The sequence below is a fragment of the Lissotriton vulgaris genome, chromosome 5, assembly GCF_964263255.1.
Source record: "Lissotriton vulgaris chromosome 5, aLisVul1.2, whole genome shotgun sequence".
In the NCBI taxonomy this organism is placed as follows: Eukaryota; Metazoa; Chordata; class Amphibia; order Caudata; family Salamandridae; genus Lissotriton; species Lissotriton vulgaris.
In genome coordinates, this window is record NC_141693.1 from 2,007,638,851 (window position 1) to 2,007,658,606 (window position 19,756).

At 53.4% G+C, this 19,756-nt stretch overlaps 1 protein-coding gene across 1 annotated transcript in view; it reads left to right on the forward strand.

The window, feature by feature from the left end:
* LOC147718003 (uncharacterized) overlaps positions 1-19,329 on the forward strand; it is a 124,594-nt gene extending 105,265 nt beyond the window's left edge. Inside the window, exon 6 of the mRNA XM_086919899.1 lies at positions 19,274-19,329. Within this exon, the coding sequence (XP_086776025.1) occupies positions 19,274-19,329 (56 nt within the window). The remainder of the gene's footprint in view (positions 1-19,273) is intronic.
* The last annotated feature ends 427 nt before the right edge of the window (positions 19,330-19,756 follow it).

Here is a 19,756-nt window from a genome sequence, read left to right on the forward strand (position 1 = left end):
GTAAAGGATGGCTTTACTAATAAGAATGTATATCTTCTCAAACAAACCCTTTTTGAGCAACATTAGGAATAGATAATGAAAAACTGAGGGGAAAAAACAGAACGCCCTAAGGTGTTTAATGCAGGTTGCAAGCAGCTCTTTGATGACAGATGGTAACAGTAACTGTTCGTTCTATATTTGGGTAGATTTTTTTTGTTTGGTAACAAAAGGCTCTCTGTGACAATAGCAGTAATCCACTCAGCTAGCCACATAAAATACGAATTTGTGATCCGCACAGTACACATTCTTAGCAGCAGGCACATTAACCCTCTGTGCTACTCTATAGCGAGTCAAAACTGTCACCAGAGAAATTCTGATCTCTATCTCTAGCAGGAACATTAATCACAAGATTTATCTTGAAATTGTTATTGCTGCCTGAAAGCCGGACTCACAAGGATCTGTGCAACAGGTGCTATTAGACTGATGGTAAGTTAACGCTAAACAGTGCCCCCTGGAGGTCTGCGGGTCGCTCCCTGGATCATGCCCAGTGCAGCTGCATGGGTCACACCGCCCTAAAGCTGGCCCTGGAGGTCTGCGGGTCGCTCCCTGGAACATGCCCAGTGCAGCTGCATGGGTCACACCGCAATAAAGCTGGCCCTGGAGGTCTGTGGGTCGCTCCCTGGATCATGCCCAGTGCAGCTGCATGGGTCACACCGCACTAAACAGCGCCCCCTGGAGGTCTGCGGGTCGCTCCCTGGATCATGCCCAGTGCAGCTGCATGGGTCACACCGCCCTAAACAACGCCCCTGGAGGTCTGCGGGTCGCTCCCTAGATCATGCCCAGTGCAGCTGCATGGGTCACACCGCACTAAAGCTGGCCCTGGAGGTCTGTGGGTCGCTCCCTGGATCATGCTTAGTGCAGCTGCATGGGTCACACCGCACTAAACAGCACCCCCTGGAGGTCTGTGGGTCGCTCCCTGGATCATGCTCAGTGCAGCTGCATGGGTCACACCGCCCTAAAGCTGGCCCTGGAGGTCTGCGGGTCGCTCCCTGGATCATGCCCAGTGCAGCTGCATGGGTCACACAGCCCTAAACAGCGCCCCCTGGAGGTCTGCAGGTCGCTTCCTGGATCATGCCCAGTGCAGCTGCATGGGTCACAGCGCCCCTGGAGGTCTGCGGGGCACTCCCTGGATCATGCCCAGTGCAGCTGCATGGGTCACACCGTCCTAAACCGCTCCCCTTGGAGGTCTGTGGGTCGCTCCCTGGATCATGCCCAGTGCAGCTGTATGAGTCACACCGCCCTAAAGCTGGACCTGGAGGTCTGCGGTTCGCTCCCTGGATCATGCCCAGTGCAGCTGCATGGGTCACACCGCACTAAACCTGGCCCTGGAGGTCTGCGGGTCACTCCCTGGATCATGCCCAGTGCAGCTGCATGGGTCACACCGCCCTAAAGCTGGCCCTGGAGGTCTGCGGGTCGCTCCCTGGATCATGCCCAGTGCAGCTGCATGGGTCACACGGCACTGAAGCTGGCCCTGGAGGTCTGCGGGTCGCTCCCTGGATCATGCCCAGTGCAGCCGCATGGGTCTCACCGCACTAAACAGCGCCCCCTGGAGGTCTGCGGGTCGCTCCCTGGATCATGCCCAGTGCAGCTGCATGGGTCACACCGCCCTAAACAGCGCCCCTGGAGGTCTGCTGGTCGCTCCCTGGATCATGCCCAGTGCAGCTGCATGGGTCACACCACCCTAAATAGCGCCCCCTGGAGGTCGGCGGGTCGCTCCCTGGATCATGCCCAGTGCAGCTGCATGGGTCACACCACCCTAAACAGCTCCCCGTGGAGGTCTGCGGGTCGCTCCCTGGATCATGCCCAGTGCTGCTGCATGGGTCACACCACCCTAAACAGCGCCCCCTGGAGGTCTGCGGGTCGCTCCCTGGATCATGCGAAGTGCAGCTGCATGGGTCACACCACCATAATCAGCGCCCCCTGGAGGTCTGCGGGTCGCTCCCTGGATCATGCCCAGTGCACCTGCATGGGTCACACCACCCTAAACAGCGCCCCTGGAGGTCTGCGGGTCGCTCCCTGGATCATGCCCAGTGCAGCTGCATGGGTCACACTGCCCTCAACCGCGCCCCCTGGAGGTCTGCGGGTCGCTCCCTGGATCATGCCCAGTGCAGCTGCATGGGTCACACCGCCCTAAACAGCGCCCCTGGAGGTCTGCGGGTCGCTCCCTGGATCATGCCAAGTGCAGCTGCATGGGTCACACCACCCTAAACAGCGCCTCCTGAAGGTCTGCGGGTCGCTCCCTGGATCATGCCCAGTGCAGCTGCATGGGTCACATCGCCCTAAACAGCGCCCACTGGAGGTCTGTGGGTCGCTCCCTGGATCATGCCCAGTGCAGATGCATGGGTCACACAGCCCTAAACAGCGCCCCTGGAGGTCTGCGGGTCACTCCCTGGATCATGCCCAGTGCAGCTGCATGGGTCACACCGCCCTAAACAGCGCCCACTGGAGGTCTGCGGGTCGCTCCCTGGATCATGCCAAGTGCAGCTGCATGGGTCACACCGCCCTAAACAGCGCCCACTGGAGGTCTGCGGGTCGCTCCCTGGATCATGCCCAGTGCAGATGCATGGGTCACACAGCCCTAAACAGCGCCCCTGGAGGTCTGCGGGTCGCTCCCTGGATCATGCCCAGTGCAGCTGCATGGGTCACACCGCCCTACTGCAGGCCCTGGAGGTCTGTGGGTCGCTCCCTGGATCATGCCCAGTGCAGCTGCATGGGTCACACCGCACTAAAGCTGGCCCTGGAGGTCTGCGGGTCGCTCCCTGGATCATGCCCAGTGCAGCTGCATGGGTCACACTGCCCTAAACAGCGCCCCCTGGAGGTCTGCGGGTCGCTCCCTGGATCATGCCCAGTGCAGCTGCATGGGTCACACCGCCCTAAACAGCGCCCCTGGAGGTCGGCGGGTCGCTCCCTGGATCATGCCAAGTGCAGCTGTACTTGGCATGATCACACCACCCTAAACAGCACCTCCTGGAGGTCTGCGGGTCGCTCCCTGGATCATGCCCAGTGCAGCTGCATGGGTCACACCGCCCTAACCAGCGCCCACTGGAGGTCTGTGGGTCGCTCCCTGGATCATGCCCAGTGCAGATGCATGGGTCACACAGCCCTAAACAGCGCCACTGGAGGTCTGCGGGTCGCTCCCTGGATCATGCCCAGTGCAGCTGCATGGGTCACACCGCCCTAAACAGCGCCCACTGGAGGTCTGCGGGTCGCTCCCTGGATCATGCCCAGTGCAGCTGCATGGGTCACACCGCACTAAAGCTGGCCCTGGAGGTCTGCGGGTCGCTCCCTGGATCATGCCAAGTGCAGCTGCATGGGTCACACCGCCCTAAACAGCTCCCACTGGAGGTCTGCGGGTCGCTCCCTGGATCATGCCCAGTGCAGATGCATGGGTCACACAGCCCTAAACAGCGCCCCTGGAGGTCTGTGGGTCGCTCCCTGAATCATACCCAGTGCAGCTGCATGGGTCACACCGCCCTACTTCAGGCCCTGGAGGTCTGCGGGTCGCTCCCTGGATCATGCCCAGTGCAGCTGCATGGGTCACACCGCACTAAAGCTGGCCCTGGAGGTCTGCGGGTCGCTCCCTGGATCATGCCCAGTGCAGCTGCATGGGTCACACTGCCCTAAACAGCGCCCCCTGGAGGTCTGCGGGTCGATCCCTGGATCATGCCCAGTGCAGCTGCATGGGTCACACCGCCCTAAACAGCGCCCCTGGAGGTCTGCGGGTCGCTCCCTGGATCATGCCAAGTGCAGCTGCACTTGGCATGATCACACCACCCTAAACAGCACCTCCTGGAGGTCTGCGGGTCGCTCCCTGGATCATGCCCAGTGCAGCTGCATGGGTCACACCGCCCTAACCAGCGCCCACTGGAGGTCTGTGGGTCGCTCCCTGGATCATGCCCAGTGCAGATGCATGGGTCACACAGCCCTAAACAGCGCCCCTGGAGGTCTGCGGGTCGCTCCCTGGATCATGCCCAGTGCAGCTGCATGGGTCACACCGACCTAAACAGCGCCAACTGGAGGTCTGCGGGTCGCTCCCAGGATCATGCCCAGTGCAGATGCATGGGTCACACAGCCCTAAACAGCGCCCCTGGAGGTCTGCGGGTCGCTCCCTGGATCATGCCCAGTGCAGCTGTATGGGTCACACCGCCCTACTGCAGGCCCTGGAGGTCTGCGGGTCGCTCCCTGGATCATGCCCAGTGCAGCTGCATGGGTCACACCGCACTAAAGCTGGCCCTGGAGGTCTGCGGGTCGCTCCCTGGATCATGCCCAGTACAGCTGCATGGGTCACACTGCACTAAACAGCGCCCCCTGGAGGTCTGCGGGTCGCTCCCTGGATCATGCCCAGTGCAGATGCATGGGTCACACCGCACTAAACAGCGCCCCCTGGAGGTTTGCGGGTCGCTCCCTGGATCATGCCCAGTGCAGATGCATGGGTCACACAACCCTAAACAACGCCACTGGAGGTCTGCGGGTCGCTCCCTGGATCATGCCCAGTGCAGCTGCATGGGTCACACCGCCCTAAACAGCGCCCACTGGAGGTCTGCGGGTCGCTCCCTGGATCATGCCCAGTGCAGATGCATGGGTCACAAAGCCCTAAACAGCGCCCCTGGAGGTCTGCGGGTTGCTCCCTGGATCATGCCCAGTGCAGCTGCATGGGTCACACCACCCTAAACAGCGCCCCCTGGAGGTCTGCGGGTCGCTCTCTGGATCATGCCCAGTGCAGCTGCATGGGTCACACCGCACTAAAGCTGGCCCTGGAGGTCTGCGGGTCGCTCCCTGGATCATGCCCAGTGCAGCTGCATGGGTCACACCGCCCTAAACAGCGCCCCCTGGAGGTCTGCGGGTCGCTCCCTGGATCATGCACAGTGAAGCTGCATGGGTCACACCGCCCTAAAGCTGGCCCTGGATAGATGTTGCAAGAGAGGCAGCCAGGGTACAGTTGATGGTGCATGCTTCTGTACTGCACTGCACACACTTGAAGGTCGGTCCTAAGGTTTGGCAGGAGCACCATAGGCCGGTGGAGAGCTGGTCAGTGATGCACAGGCAACCGTGCAACCTATGGTGACCCCCTTCTTCCAAGAGATGCAGCTGCCCTGGCCGCTCACCGGGGCCTAATCACACAGCATGGCCCAAAGGTGCAGCAGACATTAGTACCTGATTTGTGCACCCCTCCAGGGCACTTTGGCGTTACATAGAAGGGGGGCAGACACTTGCACAGGGCCTTTATTACAAACAGTGAGCCTGGTGGCACAGCAGGCATAGGCCTCTATGTTCCGAGCTACTGGGGCATGTTGGTATCAAGGAAGGGACCACAGACACTTGTGCACCCCTTTCTGTAATACCGATACCGCTGCGCACACGTAGAACCGGCGCTATCTTTAGAGGGCATTTCCTTTTTTGCATGGGAGGGTGTGACCCCAGGCAAATGAGAGGATCCTTTTGCCGTCCTTCCCTTGCTCTAGTAAGGACACAGGCGCAGAGACAAAGAAGCCATCAGGAAGCGCGCTGTGTACCACAAGGAGGTGGTGCACAGTTACCCCCTGAGGGCAGCCCTCGGGAGTCCGCCCGCATGCATGCCCCTCCAGGCGGGTGAAGTCACGTGCCCCACCCATGTGATGCACAGTGTACCCCCTAAGGGCAGCCTTCTGGAGTCCGCCCGCAATCATGCCCCTACAGGCAGGTGAAGTCACCTGCTCCACCCATCTGCAGGGGATCTCTCTTCCCTCTTTGTTGCCTCCCACAGAGAGAAAGACGGACAGCATGATTCAAACACCCTCCCCCTCTTTTACTAATGTGCTGCCCCCAGGTCAGTACGAGTTTGCAGCTGCCTTGAGAACAGCGCACTGTTTTAATAGGGGGCACCGTCCCACTGCAAGCCCAACAGACATTTAAAAGGTATGCTGGGTACAAACAGCTGCAGTGCACTCTGTCTGTAATATGGGTCCAGCTTGCCTTTCAATGATGCAGTCTCGCAAGTGCAGGTGCGAGTCGGTGCTGGTATCAGGAAAAGTACAGTATTTGCCAAATGGCACAGTGTTTAGGTGTGCGCACAGCTGAGGATCCCACCAGCTCGGACAGGCACAATGCACCATTTTACATAATCAGACTCCTGCACTTTTCATTTCATTCATACCCCTCGTTGACCTCAAGCAGCACCACAAAGCAGGAAGCGCTATGTAAGAAACTGGGTTACTGGTTGAGGGGGTGAAACCCGCCTCAAGCAGGAATCACAAACCGTGTCAGGGTGAAGTCACAAGTAAATCCCAAACTAACCTGTGCTCAACCCTCGGGTAGCTTGGCACAGAACAGTCAGGCTTAAGTAAGAGACAGTGTGTAAAGTATTTGTTAAACACTTAAGAAAATTAATAAAATGGAACCACCACACAAGAAGGCTCCCACAGAAAAGTAGAAGAAATACATTTTTAATAAATAAAACAAGACCAGAATTACTGACATCCAATCAGTAGAACCAGAGACAAGCGATTTGAAACATTTAGATGAAAATAGCGCCAAAAGCACAAAGTGCCAACTGTGGTTATCTGGTCGCACTGGACTGGGACAAAGTCACACGTTCACACTGACCTCAATGGAGCACGGGTCAGCTACATGGATCGAGTTAGGCCCGATGAACAAGAATACTTTAAATCCTGGTTGCAGAGCGTTGCAAGGATGCGCCCAGGGTGCGTCACTCAGACGAGGCACTGTGAGATCCAGGTCAGAGGTGCGGCGCACAGCGTAGGCTCTGGGGAACTACGAGGCTGTGAGGGGAGGTCCTGCATCATTGTTGAGGAAGCCATTGACGTGGGATCCTTGCGTTCCAAAGTCTTGCATCGAGGATGGGTTGCGCACAAACTGGTTTTGAAGAGAATGTGAGGCCTGCGATGCAAATACCCGTGTTGTCATTGAGGCTGCTATCCACAAGGGGCTTGCAATGCAAGGGTCTGCGTCAGGGATGCATCGTGCATTGGCTGTTTCAAGGAGGCTGGAGGCTGCGAGGTCGGTGCGCAGTACTTGGCTGGAAGAATCCTTGCAGCAGAGGCGATCTGTCCCTTTTGCTTAAGGTTGCGCCGCACAGCAGAGGAGATGTGTTGATTAGGCTGTGTTCAAAGTGCTGAAAGAGCACCTTCAGACCCACTTCCAAGGGTCCAGAACTGGTGTGGCACCATTTGGCAGGGTAGAGCTCATAATTTCAGAGCCCAGGTGCTGGTTGCAAAAGACTAGCCCTAGGTGTCACTCTGGTGGTCCTGGGTACAAGTTATAGGTCCAGTCCTTCCCACCCTGGCAAGAGGCAGCAAGCAGCAGGTCCACACAGCAGGCAGCACTCCTTCAGGGCAGCAGTCCAGCAGAGTGGCAGAATCTTCCATTAGTCCCAATTGTAGTGAAGAGTTGGTGTCTGAGGTCTAGTATTTATACCTGACGCCTCCTTTGAAGTGGGATAAGCTTCTGAGGTTTCTCTTTGAAGTGCACAGGTGTCCAGTCTCTCCTTTGCTGGCCCCAGACTAACTACAACTCCAATCCTTTTTTCTGAAGGCAGGAAACAGCCTATTCAGGTGTAAGTGGGCCTGTGCCTAACTCTGCCCTCCTATCCTGACAGTGATAGGCAATCCAGGCACACCTAAGCTCTCTATTGTGTGTGGCTGTCTAGGAGGAATACATAAGACCAACTGCCAACTACACCTGGTCATGTGACTTAGAGACAGGCTGAATGCACTAAATGGCTAAGGCAGGAAATTGCAATTCAAAATTCAACTTTACTATATACAAGTATTTTTCGTTACATAACCACAGACAGCAAACATGAACTGGTTACCTGTCTCCATAAGGAATGTTATCCCTATTAAATGAATAAGGTAACTGTGGAAAAAGGTAGGGCTAGGACCTTTCTCAAGATTTGCCCGGCGCTAACCGCCCTTGTACCATTCAAGTTTATCAAGCAATGAGGCAGGCGCCGGAGACCAGAAGGCAGGAAACAGAAGTTTTATTCCGACGGAGCAGAACACATCAGATCAGACAACAAGGTATCGTCTCGAGGTGCTCTAACAGCCTCTCGGAGGCCTGGCCTCTTATACACTGGTTTATGGCATGTGACCTTTCTTTATTACAATCAGAACATTGTGACATAAAGGAAAAGACATCCCCGTAATCCTCGTGTCAATCCCACCCCCATATATCCCCACAATAGAGGTCCTCAACCTGCTGATAAGAGGAGGGGGTCATCACGCAGCTGAGTGTTCCGTCGAGTCTTAGGATGTGTGCGCCTGATCATATCACAGGGGGTGGGGAGGCCTGGATCAATAGAGGGTCCTTTGAAGGAGAGCGACCTCATACAATAAGGGGCAGTGAATGATATCTTCCGGCTTAGGCGATGGCCTCAGACCTGTGTGGACAGCTGGACACGGGGGAAGGGGTCATCAAAGGAGTGGTATTCATGCCGCGTGGACAATCGAGCTGAGGGAAGGTTTATCAACAGAGGGGCATTCATAGGAAGAGAGGAGGTGCTGGTCAGGCGCTGGTGTGACTCCCAAGGACAGGGTCATGCAGAAGGGTTATGCTCATGAGGAGGAGGGAGGGGAGCCAGGGTGCGCGGAGGATGCTTGCTGGGTCAGAGGGGCGCGCTGGCGATCGATCGTGGACAAGGAGACCATGATACCTAAAATGGCTGTTGTGCATGTTGTACGTGGGTGACAAGCTGGCGCAGATGATGTTTAGATTGCAAACTAAAATTCCACAGTCCTCCCTTTTAACATGTCTCGCCAACTTGTCAGTTTGGATTTATCCCCATAAGGCCACGTATTTCTACTTCATAGAGGGGGCTCATGTGCTCATTTCGGAAGTCCAAAGTCTTTGGGCACATACAGTTAGAAACAAGGCCGCACAAAGGTGGCAGACATTGGATACCTAAGCAACACCCACATAATATCACAACAGGTATCAGCACGAAGGAAAACAACTTCCAACCCCAGTTCTTCAAAGCGTCCCAAAACCAGCTCCCAAGCGACCATCCTTCCTGTTCTTGGTGAACCTCTGAGGAAAGTCTGTGGAGGTGTTCAATGGCTTTGTAGACTGAAGGTGAGTTGTCTGGCACGTAGGTGCAGCAGCTGGATCCGATGATGCGGCATGCTCCTCCTCGGTCGGCTAGGACCACGTCTAGGACAAGACGATTTTGAAGGGTCACAAGGCGGACCGCCTGAAGCTCCGCAGTGTTGTTGGCGAGGATGCCAGCCGTGATGTTGATCGTTGTTTCCACTGCCTGGGTCAGGTGTCGGATAGCACGGCTGTTTGCCATTGGGCCCCACAGGGGAACAAGTCCCTTTGCTGCATCAAGGAACTGTGCTCCGGTGGAGTCGGCTTGTCCAATGTCATCTGCACGCCTCTGCCGGTGGTGGTTGGCAGGGGCTACATACGTGGGTGGAAGAACGAAGGCAATGTAACAGGCGCCTTTCCAACCCCTCGGGAGCCAGGTGTAAGCTTTGGTGCCACACACAAAGTACATATTCGGAGAAGCAAAAAAGGAAGGGGGGTCAGCTGAGTCCAGTGTTCTGGTGATTCGGCAGGAACTGTGACCCACCAGCTGCGTTCCCTGGCCTTCGAGGCACACAAGGCCAGTGACATTGATAACAGACAGAGCCACAGTCAGGGTGGCGGTAGTTTGTTTTTGCAGATGAGAGAAGGTGGTTCTGGCTGGATTGTGGAGCACCTGTACTTCGACTCGTTCTTTGGCTGGAATGTCTTTAAGGAAGGTGGCGCCTGCGAGCGCAGGACACAAGGCAGCAGGGGTCTTTCCGGTTTTGTTCAGCCAGAACCCAGAGTAGAAGTGTGACACTGTCCGGCTGGAGGTGGCGTTGTCCTTGTGGCTCTCTTGCATGAGGATCAACCAGGCGAGGCAAGAGCCGTGAACTGAGAAAGGTGAAGGGATGAAGGGGATGGAGTGTCCAGTGGCATGCGGGAGCAACCCGCAGATCCAACAGTTCGTAGCATTTGCAGCAAGGTTGTGTTGGTGCAACAGTTGCACGAAGGAATTGTTCCAGAATTCCCTGCGCCTTTCTCGGAGCTGGGGCGACAGAGAGATTAGGTGATGCTCTTTCAGGGGTGTTGGCTGTGCAGTAGGTAGCAATGCCTCATGAGCCGGTGTGCTTTCCTCCAGAATCCAGAAGGAGGTCATGAGAAGGAGGCAGAAGAGGAAGACAATGAAGAGTGCGATTGTCTTTGATTTGTGCAAATTGTCAGTTTTTGGATTTCTATACTGGGTATTTCCTGTTGCTTCCATCATCTTCTTATCTGGCGCTTCCATCATCTTCTTATCTGGCGCTTCCATCACCTTCAAGGGGCTCGGTAGTGGGCAGAACCACAGACTTCGTTTAGCTTCTCTCCCGGTAACCCTTGATTGTGTTTAGGTCACCGTTCTGAGATTTAACTTAGTCCGTGGCCTACTTAGCCGAAACTCCCTCCTTTCGACGCAGGAAATACCCTTCTCTGGATGGCACAGTGGGATCAGAGAATTTTGCAAGTTCGAGTGCCTCAGTATCGGGATAACAGTCCAATATCGGTCGGTCTTTGCTCAGGAGCTCTTCTTGGGTGTTGACGTTTTCTGTCGTGGCCAGGTTCGCAGAGACCTTCCGGCAATGATGTGCGTGCAGCCAGTGCTTCTTCCCCTCCACTCGAAGCGCCGTTCGGGTGGTAATCAGCACTTGCCAGGGGCCCGTCCACCGCGGTTCCAGACTCTTGGTCCGCTGGAAATTTCGTATCAACACGAAATCTCCCGGTTGGATGTCATGGCCGGGGCCCCTGGAAGCATCGGGGATGGCCTGCTGCACCTGTTGATGAATGACAGACAACGTTTTAGTTAACTTGCACAAATAATCAGACAGTAGGACGTCTGGGACGTCATGAATGGAGGTCGGTTTGGGAGCAGTCCAGAGATTCATCGGTCACCCAAACACGACCTCGTAGGGGGTCAAATGGTGTTTGGTGGGAGTGGAGCGCATCGATAACAAGGCCAGTGGGAGGGCATCCGGCCAGTTAAGTCCAGTGGTGGCCCCTATTTTTGACAATTTCAGCTTCAGTGTGGCATTATGGCGTTCCACTAGACCGGCGGATTGGGGGTGGAAGACCGCATGAAACCTTTGCTTCACCCCCAACCCCTTTAGGATTAGTTGGATAACCTCAGCTATGAAGTGGGGGCCATTGTCGCTCCATAAAATTCGACAAAGGCCATAGCGAGGGAAGAATTCTTTCAGTAGTACTTTGGCAGTAGTCATGGCAGTGTTGTCACGGGTTGGATAGGCCTCTACCCATTTGCTGAAGGCACATACGATGACTAGTACATACTTCAGGTTTTGGCATCTCTCTAGTTGGATGTAGTCCATCTGAAGGACCTCAAAGGGGTGATTGGGGGTCCCAAACCCTCCCCGGGGTACCACAGTTCCTTTCCCGGGGTTGTGTTGCAGACAGATGAGGCACTGCTGAACTAGGCGTCTGGCTGAGTCAGGGATCTTGTCGTTGTGCCAGACTTTGGAAATGAGTTCGATCATGGGTGCAGATCCTATGTGTGCGGGGGAGTGTGCCATTGTCAGTATGGGAATCAGGTATGAGTCGGGTAGCAACCATCTGTTTGCATCTTTTGTTCGCCAGCAGCCCTCTTCATCCTTCAAACCCACCCTTGCCCACTTGGTCAGCTCGTGAGGGGTGCTGGCCGACTGTATGTCCCTGATCATTACCCTTGTGTCACTCCATGTTTCTGCTTGTGACCTGGTCACATACATGCGTGTCACCGTCCTATTCTCAGCAGTGGTTCGTGCAGTAACGTCGGCTAATGCATTCCCTTGTCCGACTAAGTCTGTCACCCTTTTGTGTGCCTGACATTTGATCACCGCTAATCGTTTGGGGAGGAGAACTGCTTCAATCAGAGCGGAAACTAGATCTCCGTGGAGGATTGGGGTGCCGTGGGACGTCAGGAATCCCCTCTCCCTCCACAGGAGCCCAAAATGGTGGACCACTCCGAAGGCATACTGGCTGTCCGTATATACGTTCGCGGTGGTCCCTGCGGCTATGATGCATGCTCGGGTGAGGGCTATCAGCTCTGCTGCCTGGGCAGATCGTTGTGTGATGCAGGCTGTCTCAACTATTGTTCGGGCTGTCGTTACTGCATAGGCAGCTGAAGTGGTGCCATCTGGGAGTTTGATGCATGAGCCGTCTACCCATAGCTCTCCATCGGGGTCAGGAAAAGCAGTGTCTCGGAGGTCAACCCTACTCCTAGTTTGTTCGTCCGTGAGGGTCACACAGTCGTGGATGGGAGGCACGTCGGGGTCATTTTCAGGCAGGGGCAGTAATGTGGCAGGATTCAAAGTCGTGCATCTCTTTAGTGTGATGTGGGGTGCAAGTAGAGTCAACTCGTACCCTGTCAGTCGTGCGCTAGTCAGGTGTTGGGTCTTTGTCTGATTCAAAAGGGTGTCGACTGCATGGGGTACTAGCACAGTGAGGGAGTTTGAAAGTACGATTCCTTCGCTCTGGCGGATAGAGACAGCAGCGGCAGCTACCGCTCGAAGGCAGGCAGGTAAGGCTCTGGCTACAGGATCAAGAGTGGCGGAGAAGTAGGCACAAGGGCGCTGCTTAGGACCAATTGATTGAGTTAGGACAGACAATGCGCATCCCTCCCTTTCGTGGGTGAAGAGGGAGAAGGGTTTGGAGTAATCCGGCGTTCCGAGGACGGGTGCTGAGCAGAGTGCATCCCGTAATTCCTTAAAGGAGGCTTGACACTCAGTGGTCCAAGGAAGCGGGGAGGGGACATCTTTGGTCAGCAGGGCAAGTAATGGTTTCACAATGAGGCTGTAATTAGGCAACCACTGTCTGCAAAAAGAGGTTAGGCCAACCAAAGAGCGGACCTGCTTTTGTGTTTTTGGGATGGGGGTGTCTAGGATGGTTTGGATTCGGTCGGGTGTAAGTTTCCTCCCTTCTTTGGACAGAAGATGGCCTAGGTAAGTCACTTGTGGCTGGCAGAACTGTAACTTCTTTTTGGAGACTTTATGGCCATTTTCTGCAAGAAAGTGTAGGAGTTGGACGGTGGCTGTTGTTGCAAGCGGGGTGGTGTCGGCCGCCAAAAGGATATCATCGACATATTGGATCAACACCACTCCCTCTGGTAGCTGGAAGGCATCCAGCTGTCTTTTGAGGGCCTGGCTGTAAATGCTGGGACTTTCAGTGTACCCCTGGGGAGCTCTACAAAATCGGTACGAGCGGGATTTTAAAGTGAAGCCGAAGAGATAACGGCTGTCTGGATGAATAGGGATAGAGAAAAACGCGTTCTTAAGGTCGATAACAGTGAAGGTGGTGGCAGTGGACGGGATGAGGGTCAGAATGGTGGTGATATCGGAGACTACAGGATATTGGGGTACAACCACCTTGTTAATCTCTCGTAAGTCGATGATGAAGCGGTACGCTTTCTCATCTCCTTCACCTTGCTTCTTAACAATAGGTAGGATTGGGCTGTTGCAGACGTTGCTAACCACCTCTTCAACCACTCCTGCATCTACCAGAGACTGAATGATCGCTACCAGTGCCTTCTCACCCTCTGGCGATATCCGATATTGCGGGAGTTTCGGGAGCATAGCGTCCTGTCGTACAGTTATGTGAATAGGATCAATCATCATTCGCCCCACATCAGAGTCATTTTTGGCCCACAGGTACGGAGGCAGGGTGTCAAGCAGGGACAGGTCAGCGTCAGTTATGGAGCACATGTGTCGTGGGGGACGGGATCTGGGCATGTCTGGGTTGTCGTACAGGATGACTCGTATTCCATCTGGGGAACACCTAATGGTAGCTCGAAAATGTTTCAGTAAGTCAATGCCCATAATGGCGTCAGGGGAGTTGGAGGAGAGTAGAAATGTCGCGTCAGTGGTGTTGTTTTCTAGGTCAAAGGTAATAGGTACGGACAGGGGGTTAGTGGAGGGCGTTCCATCGAAACCTATCGACGTTATGTGTGAGCCAGACAAGGGTGCCCTTGGAATCAGTCGTTTTGATAACACACTACGTGTCGCCCCAGTGTCTACCAAGAATGGAGACTCTGTACCCAGGACCTTAGCGGTGACATAAGGACCTTGCTGGTCAACACAGAGCTCGACTGGATCCCTCCCTTGCCCCTGGCAGTCCTATGCAAAATCGGGGGCATTTTCACCTTCGGATAGCTGATATTGGTTCTGTCGGGGACGGTCAAATGTGTTCAGTCTCCCTGATCTGTCATTGTTGGTGTCGTTGGGGTTCCCTCGTCCCTGTACTCTATTCCTCGGACCACCTGCCACATCCCTGGAATCCCTATTTCTATTCATCTCTAGCAGAACCGGACACTGGGATTTCCAATGGCCGAACCCTTTGCAGAAGGCGCATTTGTCATTGCTAATGTCTCTACGTCCAGTGTGGGGTGCTGGGGTGTGATCTTTAGAAGGTAGATCTCTGGGGGTGGTTGATTGGTAGTTCCCCCTTTGGTGTTCCCGTCCTACCGCTATACCCTGTATCTGGGCTATCATTACCCTTTCCTTTAAATCTTTCTTCTTTTTCTCGGACGCCCTATCATTCTCATTCTTTTGGTGCTCGTAATACTGAGCCATCTGAAGGATAGCTGCGGGTTTGGAGGCCCCCCAACTACTCTCACTCGTCTGCAGTTTTTGGGAGACTTCTTGTGTTAGGCCCTTTACATAATCTTGTACAAACAGGTGCTGTCCGGTTGCGGTGGTCATGTCTTGGCCACTGTAGTCGGAGAACACTGTCTCGAATCGGGAGAAGTATTCTGACACATCTTCCTGGGGTTTCTGTCGACAGGCCGTGACTATCGACCAGTCTACCTTTCTTTCCGGGATCAGTGTTTTTAATTTCTGGACTAGTTTGTCTGGGAGTTCCAGTATGTCCTTCACTGGTTTCCTTCCTGGCTCTCGCTGTCTATCTAGTTTACCGAGTTGGTCCCAGGTATGTCCAAACAGATCCGTGTGGTCAGCCTTCCGGATTTGCTTCCACACGTCAGCTGGCAGGCATAACCCAAAGAACAAGTCAATGTCCGCTAAAGTCATTATTGTCGAACCCAAGGCTGTGCCTAATTCGGTATAAAATGCCGTCGGGTTCTTTCTTAAATCGGGCAGGGTTTGTTTGAAGGTTAGGATATCCTGTCGGTCCCATGGTTGGTAAACCCAATTGTACACAACCCTCCCTTTTGCATTTTCATTATTAATATCATCGCTTGTTCCCTGGCCCCGTGGCGGGATCCAGTAAGGGGCCGCTTCTCTGATGGGCATCATAGTATTGGCTACTGCTACTGAGGTTGTTTCAGGGACTGTAACCTTGGTTTCTGGTTTTTGTTCCGTGAGGTGGTGGAAGACCTCGAGCATCTGCATGAAGAGCTCCGTCGCCTCACGTTCAGTCCCATCTCCAACATCAATCTTCCTATACAGCGTTGTTAGTTTAGCGGGACCCTTACTTTGATACCTATCTTCATATGCGTTCAGGGTGTAGTAGCTGAATCGCAAGATGAAATGCCGTCTGTGGCTGTCGGCATGTGAATCATATACACTCATTGTATAATCTTCGCTCTCCCTTCGTTCTACTAAAGTCTTTGCTATTTTGTCGATCCCATCCCGCTCATCTTTGCTCAACCTATTTAGTCTGGCTGATGATTGTTTGCTAGCCTCGGGATCGTCTGACGAAGTTGTTAATGTGGCTGGCGCAGAGGCCGTGAGGGCTGGTGCACTAGCGCTAGGGTCACTTTCACTCACACCCGGGGTTTGCAGGTTTTGTTGGCTGGGAGCATATGGAGGGGGCATGTAGATGATTGGGGGACCTAGCAGTAACTCATCGTTTGCCCGTTGTTTGGAGGGCAATTCAGGGTAGAGCGCAGAGGGGGTCCTAACAGGACATTGGCCTGTCGACCCTGATTCTTGGTTTTGTGTAGCTTCCTTTCTTTCTTTTATTTCCTCTTCTAGTTGCTTTGCGGCCAGGTGGGCTGCCTTTCGTAATTCTTTCCCTATTTTTGCTTCTTCTCTTTTCTTTCGTTGTTCCGTTTCTTTGCGCCACATGCCGATACTGTCGAGCATAGTGGGCGTGGTCTTATTCTTCTGGAGCGCTATTTCTAATGTTTTTATTTTATTTTCATTAAAGGAACCTATCAGTGGCCACTGACTTTCAGGGTTCTTTTTTGTATATTTATGCCATAGTTTAGTGTAAGCTATAGCGACTAGTCCATACTTAGTGAACATGTCCTTATTAGGGGTGCCCTCCAGTGGAGCTGGATGGTTCATCTCTAATAAGCGGTCCGGGCTAAACAGGCTACCAACCAGTGGGGAGAAGATAGGCATGACGGATTACAACGGGGACAAAAGTCTGCACTACCTATCTTATCACGGCGGGCAAAGACTAGACAGAATATTTCTATTCTCCGTTGTTTGCCGGCGGTGAATACCTCAAACGAACCAATACCGAACAATCGGTCAATCAAAACAATCAGTGGGGAGAATAAGTGGGCACGAAAAGTTATCGTTACCTACTCTTTCTCTACCTGCAAAGACAGACCTTGTTCTTCCCTGTTTGCAGAAAAAGAATCTCCAGACAATAATCCACGAACGACAGTTCGGGAAACAGTGGGGGAGGAAGATAGGCACGACGGATTACAACGGGGACAAAAGTCTGCGTTACCTATCCTTCACTGTTTGCAAAGAGAGAGCCTGTTGTTTTCTCCGTTTGCAGACAGCGAATCTCCAGAGGTTTCAACAAAGCGTAATACTAGTATTATCCAAACAAAACAATCTTTTCTCAATTCGTCGTGTTTACACGACCTTACCCGGACCGCATGGACGGTTTCCTGTCCTCTGGATCCAGCGCCCGATCGTCCTCTCTCCTTCGTGATGCCCGTGGCACTCCTGATGGTTCCCAGTCAGGACCGTAGATCACTCGAGAGAGGTCTGTTCAGAACTAGTGAAGGTCGGATGATCGGCTGTCAGACGAGGGTCTATCGGACACGAGCTCTTCCCGATCGTTGCAGTCGTTCACTCTGTCATCGGGACCTCTCCCACTGGATCCACGTGTCGCTGATGGGCCCCACGCTTTGGGACGCCAATTGTGGAAAAAGGTAGGGCTAGGACCTTTCTCAAGATTTGCCCGGCGCTAACCGCCCTTGTACCATTCAAGTTTATCAAGCAATGAGGCAGGCGCCGGAGACCAGAAGGCAGGAAACAGAAGTTTTATTCCGACGGAGCAGAACACATCAGATCAGACAACAAGGTATCGTCTCGAGGTGCTCTAACAGCCTCTCGGAGGCCTGGCCTCTTATACACTGGTTTATGGCATGTGACCTTTCTTTATTACAATCAGAACATTGTGACATAAAGGAAAAGACATCCCCGTAATCCTCGTGTCAATCCCACCCCCATATATCCCCACAATAGAGGTCCTCAACCTGCTGATAAGAGGAGGGGGTCATCACGCAGCTGAGTGTTCCGTCGAGTCTTAGGATGTGTGCGCCTGATCATATCACAGGGGGTGGGGAGGCCTGGATCAATAGAGGGTCCTTTGAAGGAGAGCGACCTCATACAATAAGGGGCAGTGAATGATATCTTCCGGCTTAGGCGATGGCCTCAGACCTGTGTGGACAGCTGGACACGGGGGAAGGGGTCATCAAAGGAGTGGTATTCATGCCGCGTGGACAATCGAGCTGAGGGAAGGTTTATCAACAGAGGGGCATTCATAGGAAGAGAGGAGGTGCTGGTCAGGCGCTGGTGTGACTCCCAAGGACAGGGTCATGCAGAAGGGTTATGCTCATGAGGAGGAGGGAGGGGAGCTAGGGTGCGCGGAGGATGCTTGCTGGGTCAGAGGGGCGCGCTGGCGATCGATCGTGGACAAGGAGACCATGATACCTAAAATGGCTGTTGTGCATGTTGTACGTGGGTGACAAGCTGGCGCAGATGATGTTTAGATTGCAAACTAAAATTCCACATAACCTCAATTGTATCCTATGAGAGAGTTGGGCCTTGCTATAGTGAAAAACGAATGTATGAGTTTTTCACTATCAGGCAATGTAAAACATAAAATTACATGGCCTACTTTTAAACACATATAAACATTCCACCCTGCCCTGTGGGCTGTTTAGGGCCTACCCATGAGTGACCTAAATGTATTAAAAAGTAAAGCTTGGGCCTGGAAAAGGTTTATTTTGCCAGCTGGATATGGCAGTTCAAAAGTGCACTCACAGGCTTCAATGGCAGGCCTCATACATGTTTAAAGGGCTACTAAACTGGGTGGCACAATAAGTGCTGCGGGCCCACAAGTAGCATTTAATTTAAAGGATCTGGACACACGTAGTACTACCTTACTAGGAACTTACAAATAAATTAAATATGCCAACTGTTACCATCTTTTAAGGAGTTACCACTGGTTAGCAGTGGAAAGTGAAAACTGCTAAGGCCAACAAAAAAGAGATCAGAAAAATATGGAGGAGCAAAGCAAAAGGTTTGGGGGGAAGACCGTCCTAAGACTGACAGGTCTAACACACTCTCTATGGGTATCTAGTTGTGCTAGGCAAGGACAAAGTCACGAGTTTAAGCCGACCATTATCAGATGACATGTGGACCAAATACAGGGGCCAGGCTAGTCCCACTGAAAAAATTACCTTTTCAAAGCCCTGCATGCAGAGTTCAAAAACTTTGGGATTTCATAACCTGAGCTCAACTGATATCAGCCAAGGGTCTAGTTCCTGGGGAGGCACATCTTGGGGTTCAGTAACTCACTCCAGCAGAGGCCAGCAGGGCTCGGGTTTATTCAGTGGCAGGTCCAGTTTCAGGTCCAGGCAGGGCCAGTTGCAGCAGGTCAGCTGGGCAGTTGCAGGGAGGCCTCTGGAGCTCGTTGTGTCCCGGTAGCTCAGAACAGGTGGTCAACCAACTGACCTTTGCAGTCACTCGGGTGTTCCTGGGTTCAAGGAGATGGTCCTCCCTCCTTTAAGCAGCATAACAGGCCTCAAGCAGTCCTCTGAAGAACAAGGCGGGTGGCAAGCAGCAGGGCAGTTGTCCGGAGAACAAGGCAGTCCTGAAGCAGCTGGACAGTCCTCTGGAGTACATAGCAGTCCTTCTGTAGTCTTCCATAGGTCCAGGGGTGTACTGAAGAGTTGGTTTGAGGGTCCACTATTTATACCCGGTGCCAGCTTTGAAGTAGAAGAAACCTCAGGAGTTTTCTCCCTCAGCTGTTATGTTATGTTTTGTTATTTAAGCTTATAGTGTGCACGAATACTCCAAAGAGTGGTCCAGCGTGAACCTTGAGGAGTGAAGAGAGAATGATTAAATGAAGAGGAGTGTTTTCGTTCTTTTTTTTAAAAGATTAGCGTCCTGGATGCTACGAAGAGCAAATGGGAGCTGATTCCATGCAAATGCAGGGCTAAAAGCAAGAGATCTGCCACCCATCCTCCGCAGACGAAAGTGAGGAATGTGTGCTAGAAGCTGGGAGGCTGAACAAAGCTGTCAAGCTGGCGTGTAGAACATAAAGCGTTTTCTTAAATGCATTGGGCCGGCATCTAGCAAAGCATGATGTGCCAAGACAAGGGCTTTGAACTTTACTCGTTTGGCCACAGGAAGCCAGTGAAGAGTGTGCAGATGTTGCCTTACACTGATTCTAATAGGGATGTTGAGAAGACGCCTGGCCATCACATTCTGGACTACCTGTAGCCTGTTAGGCAGGTAGATAGGAAGGCCAACAT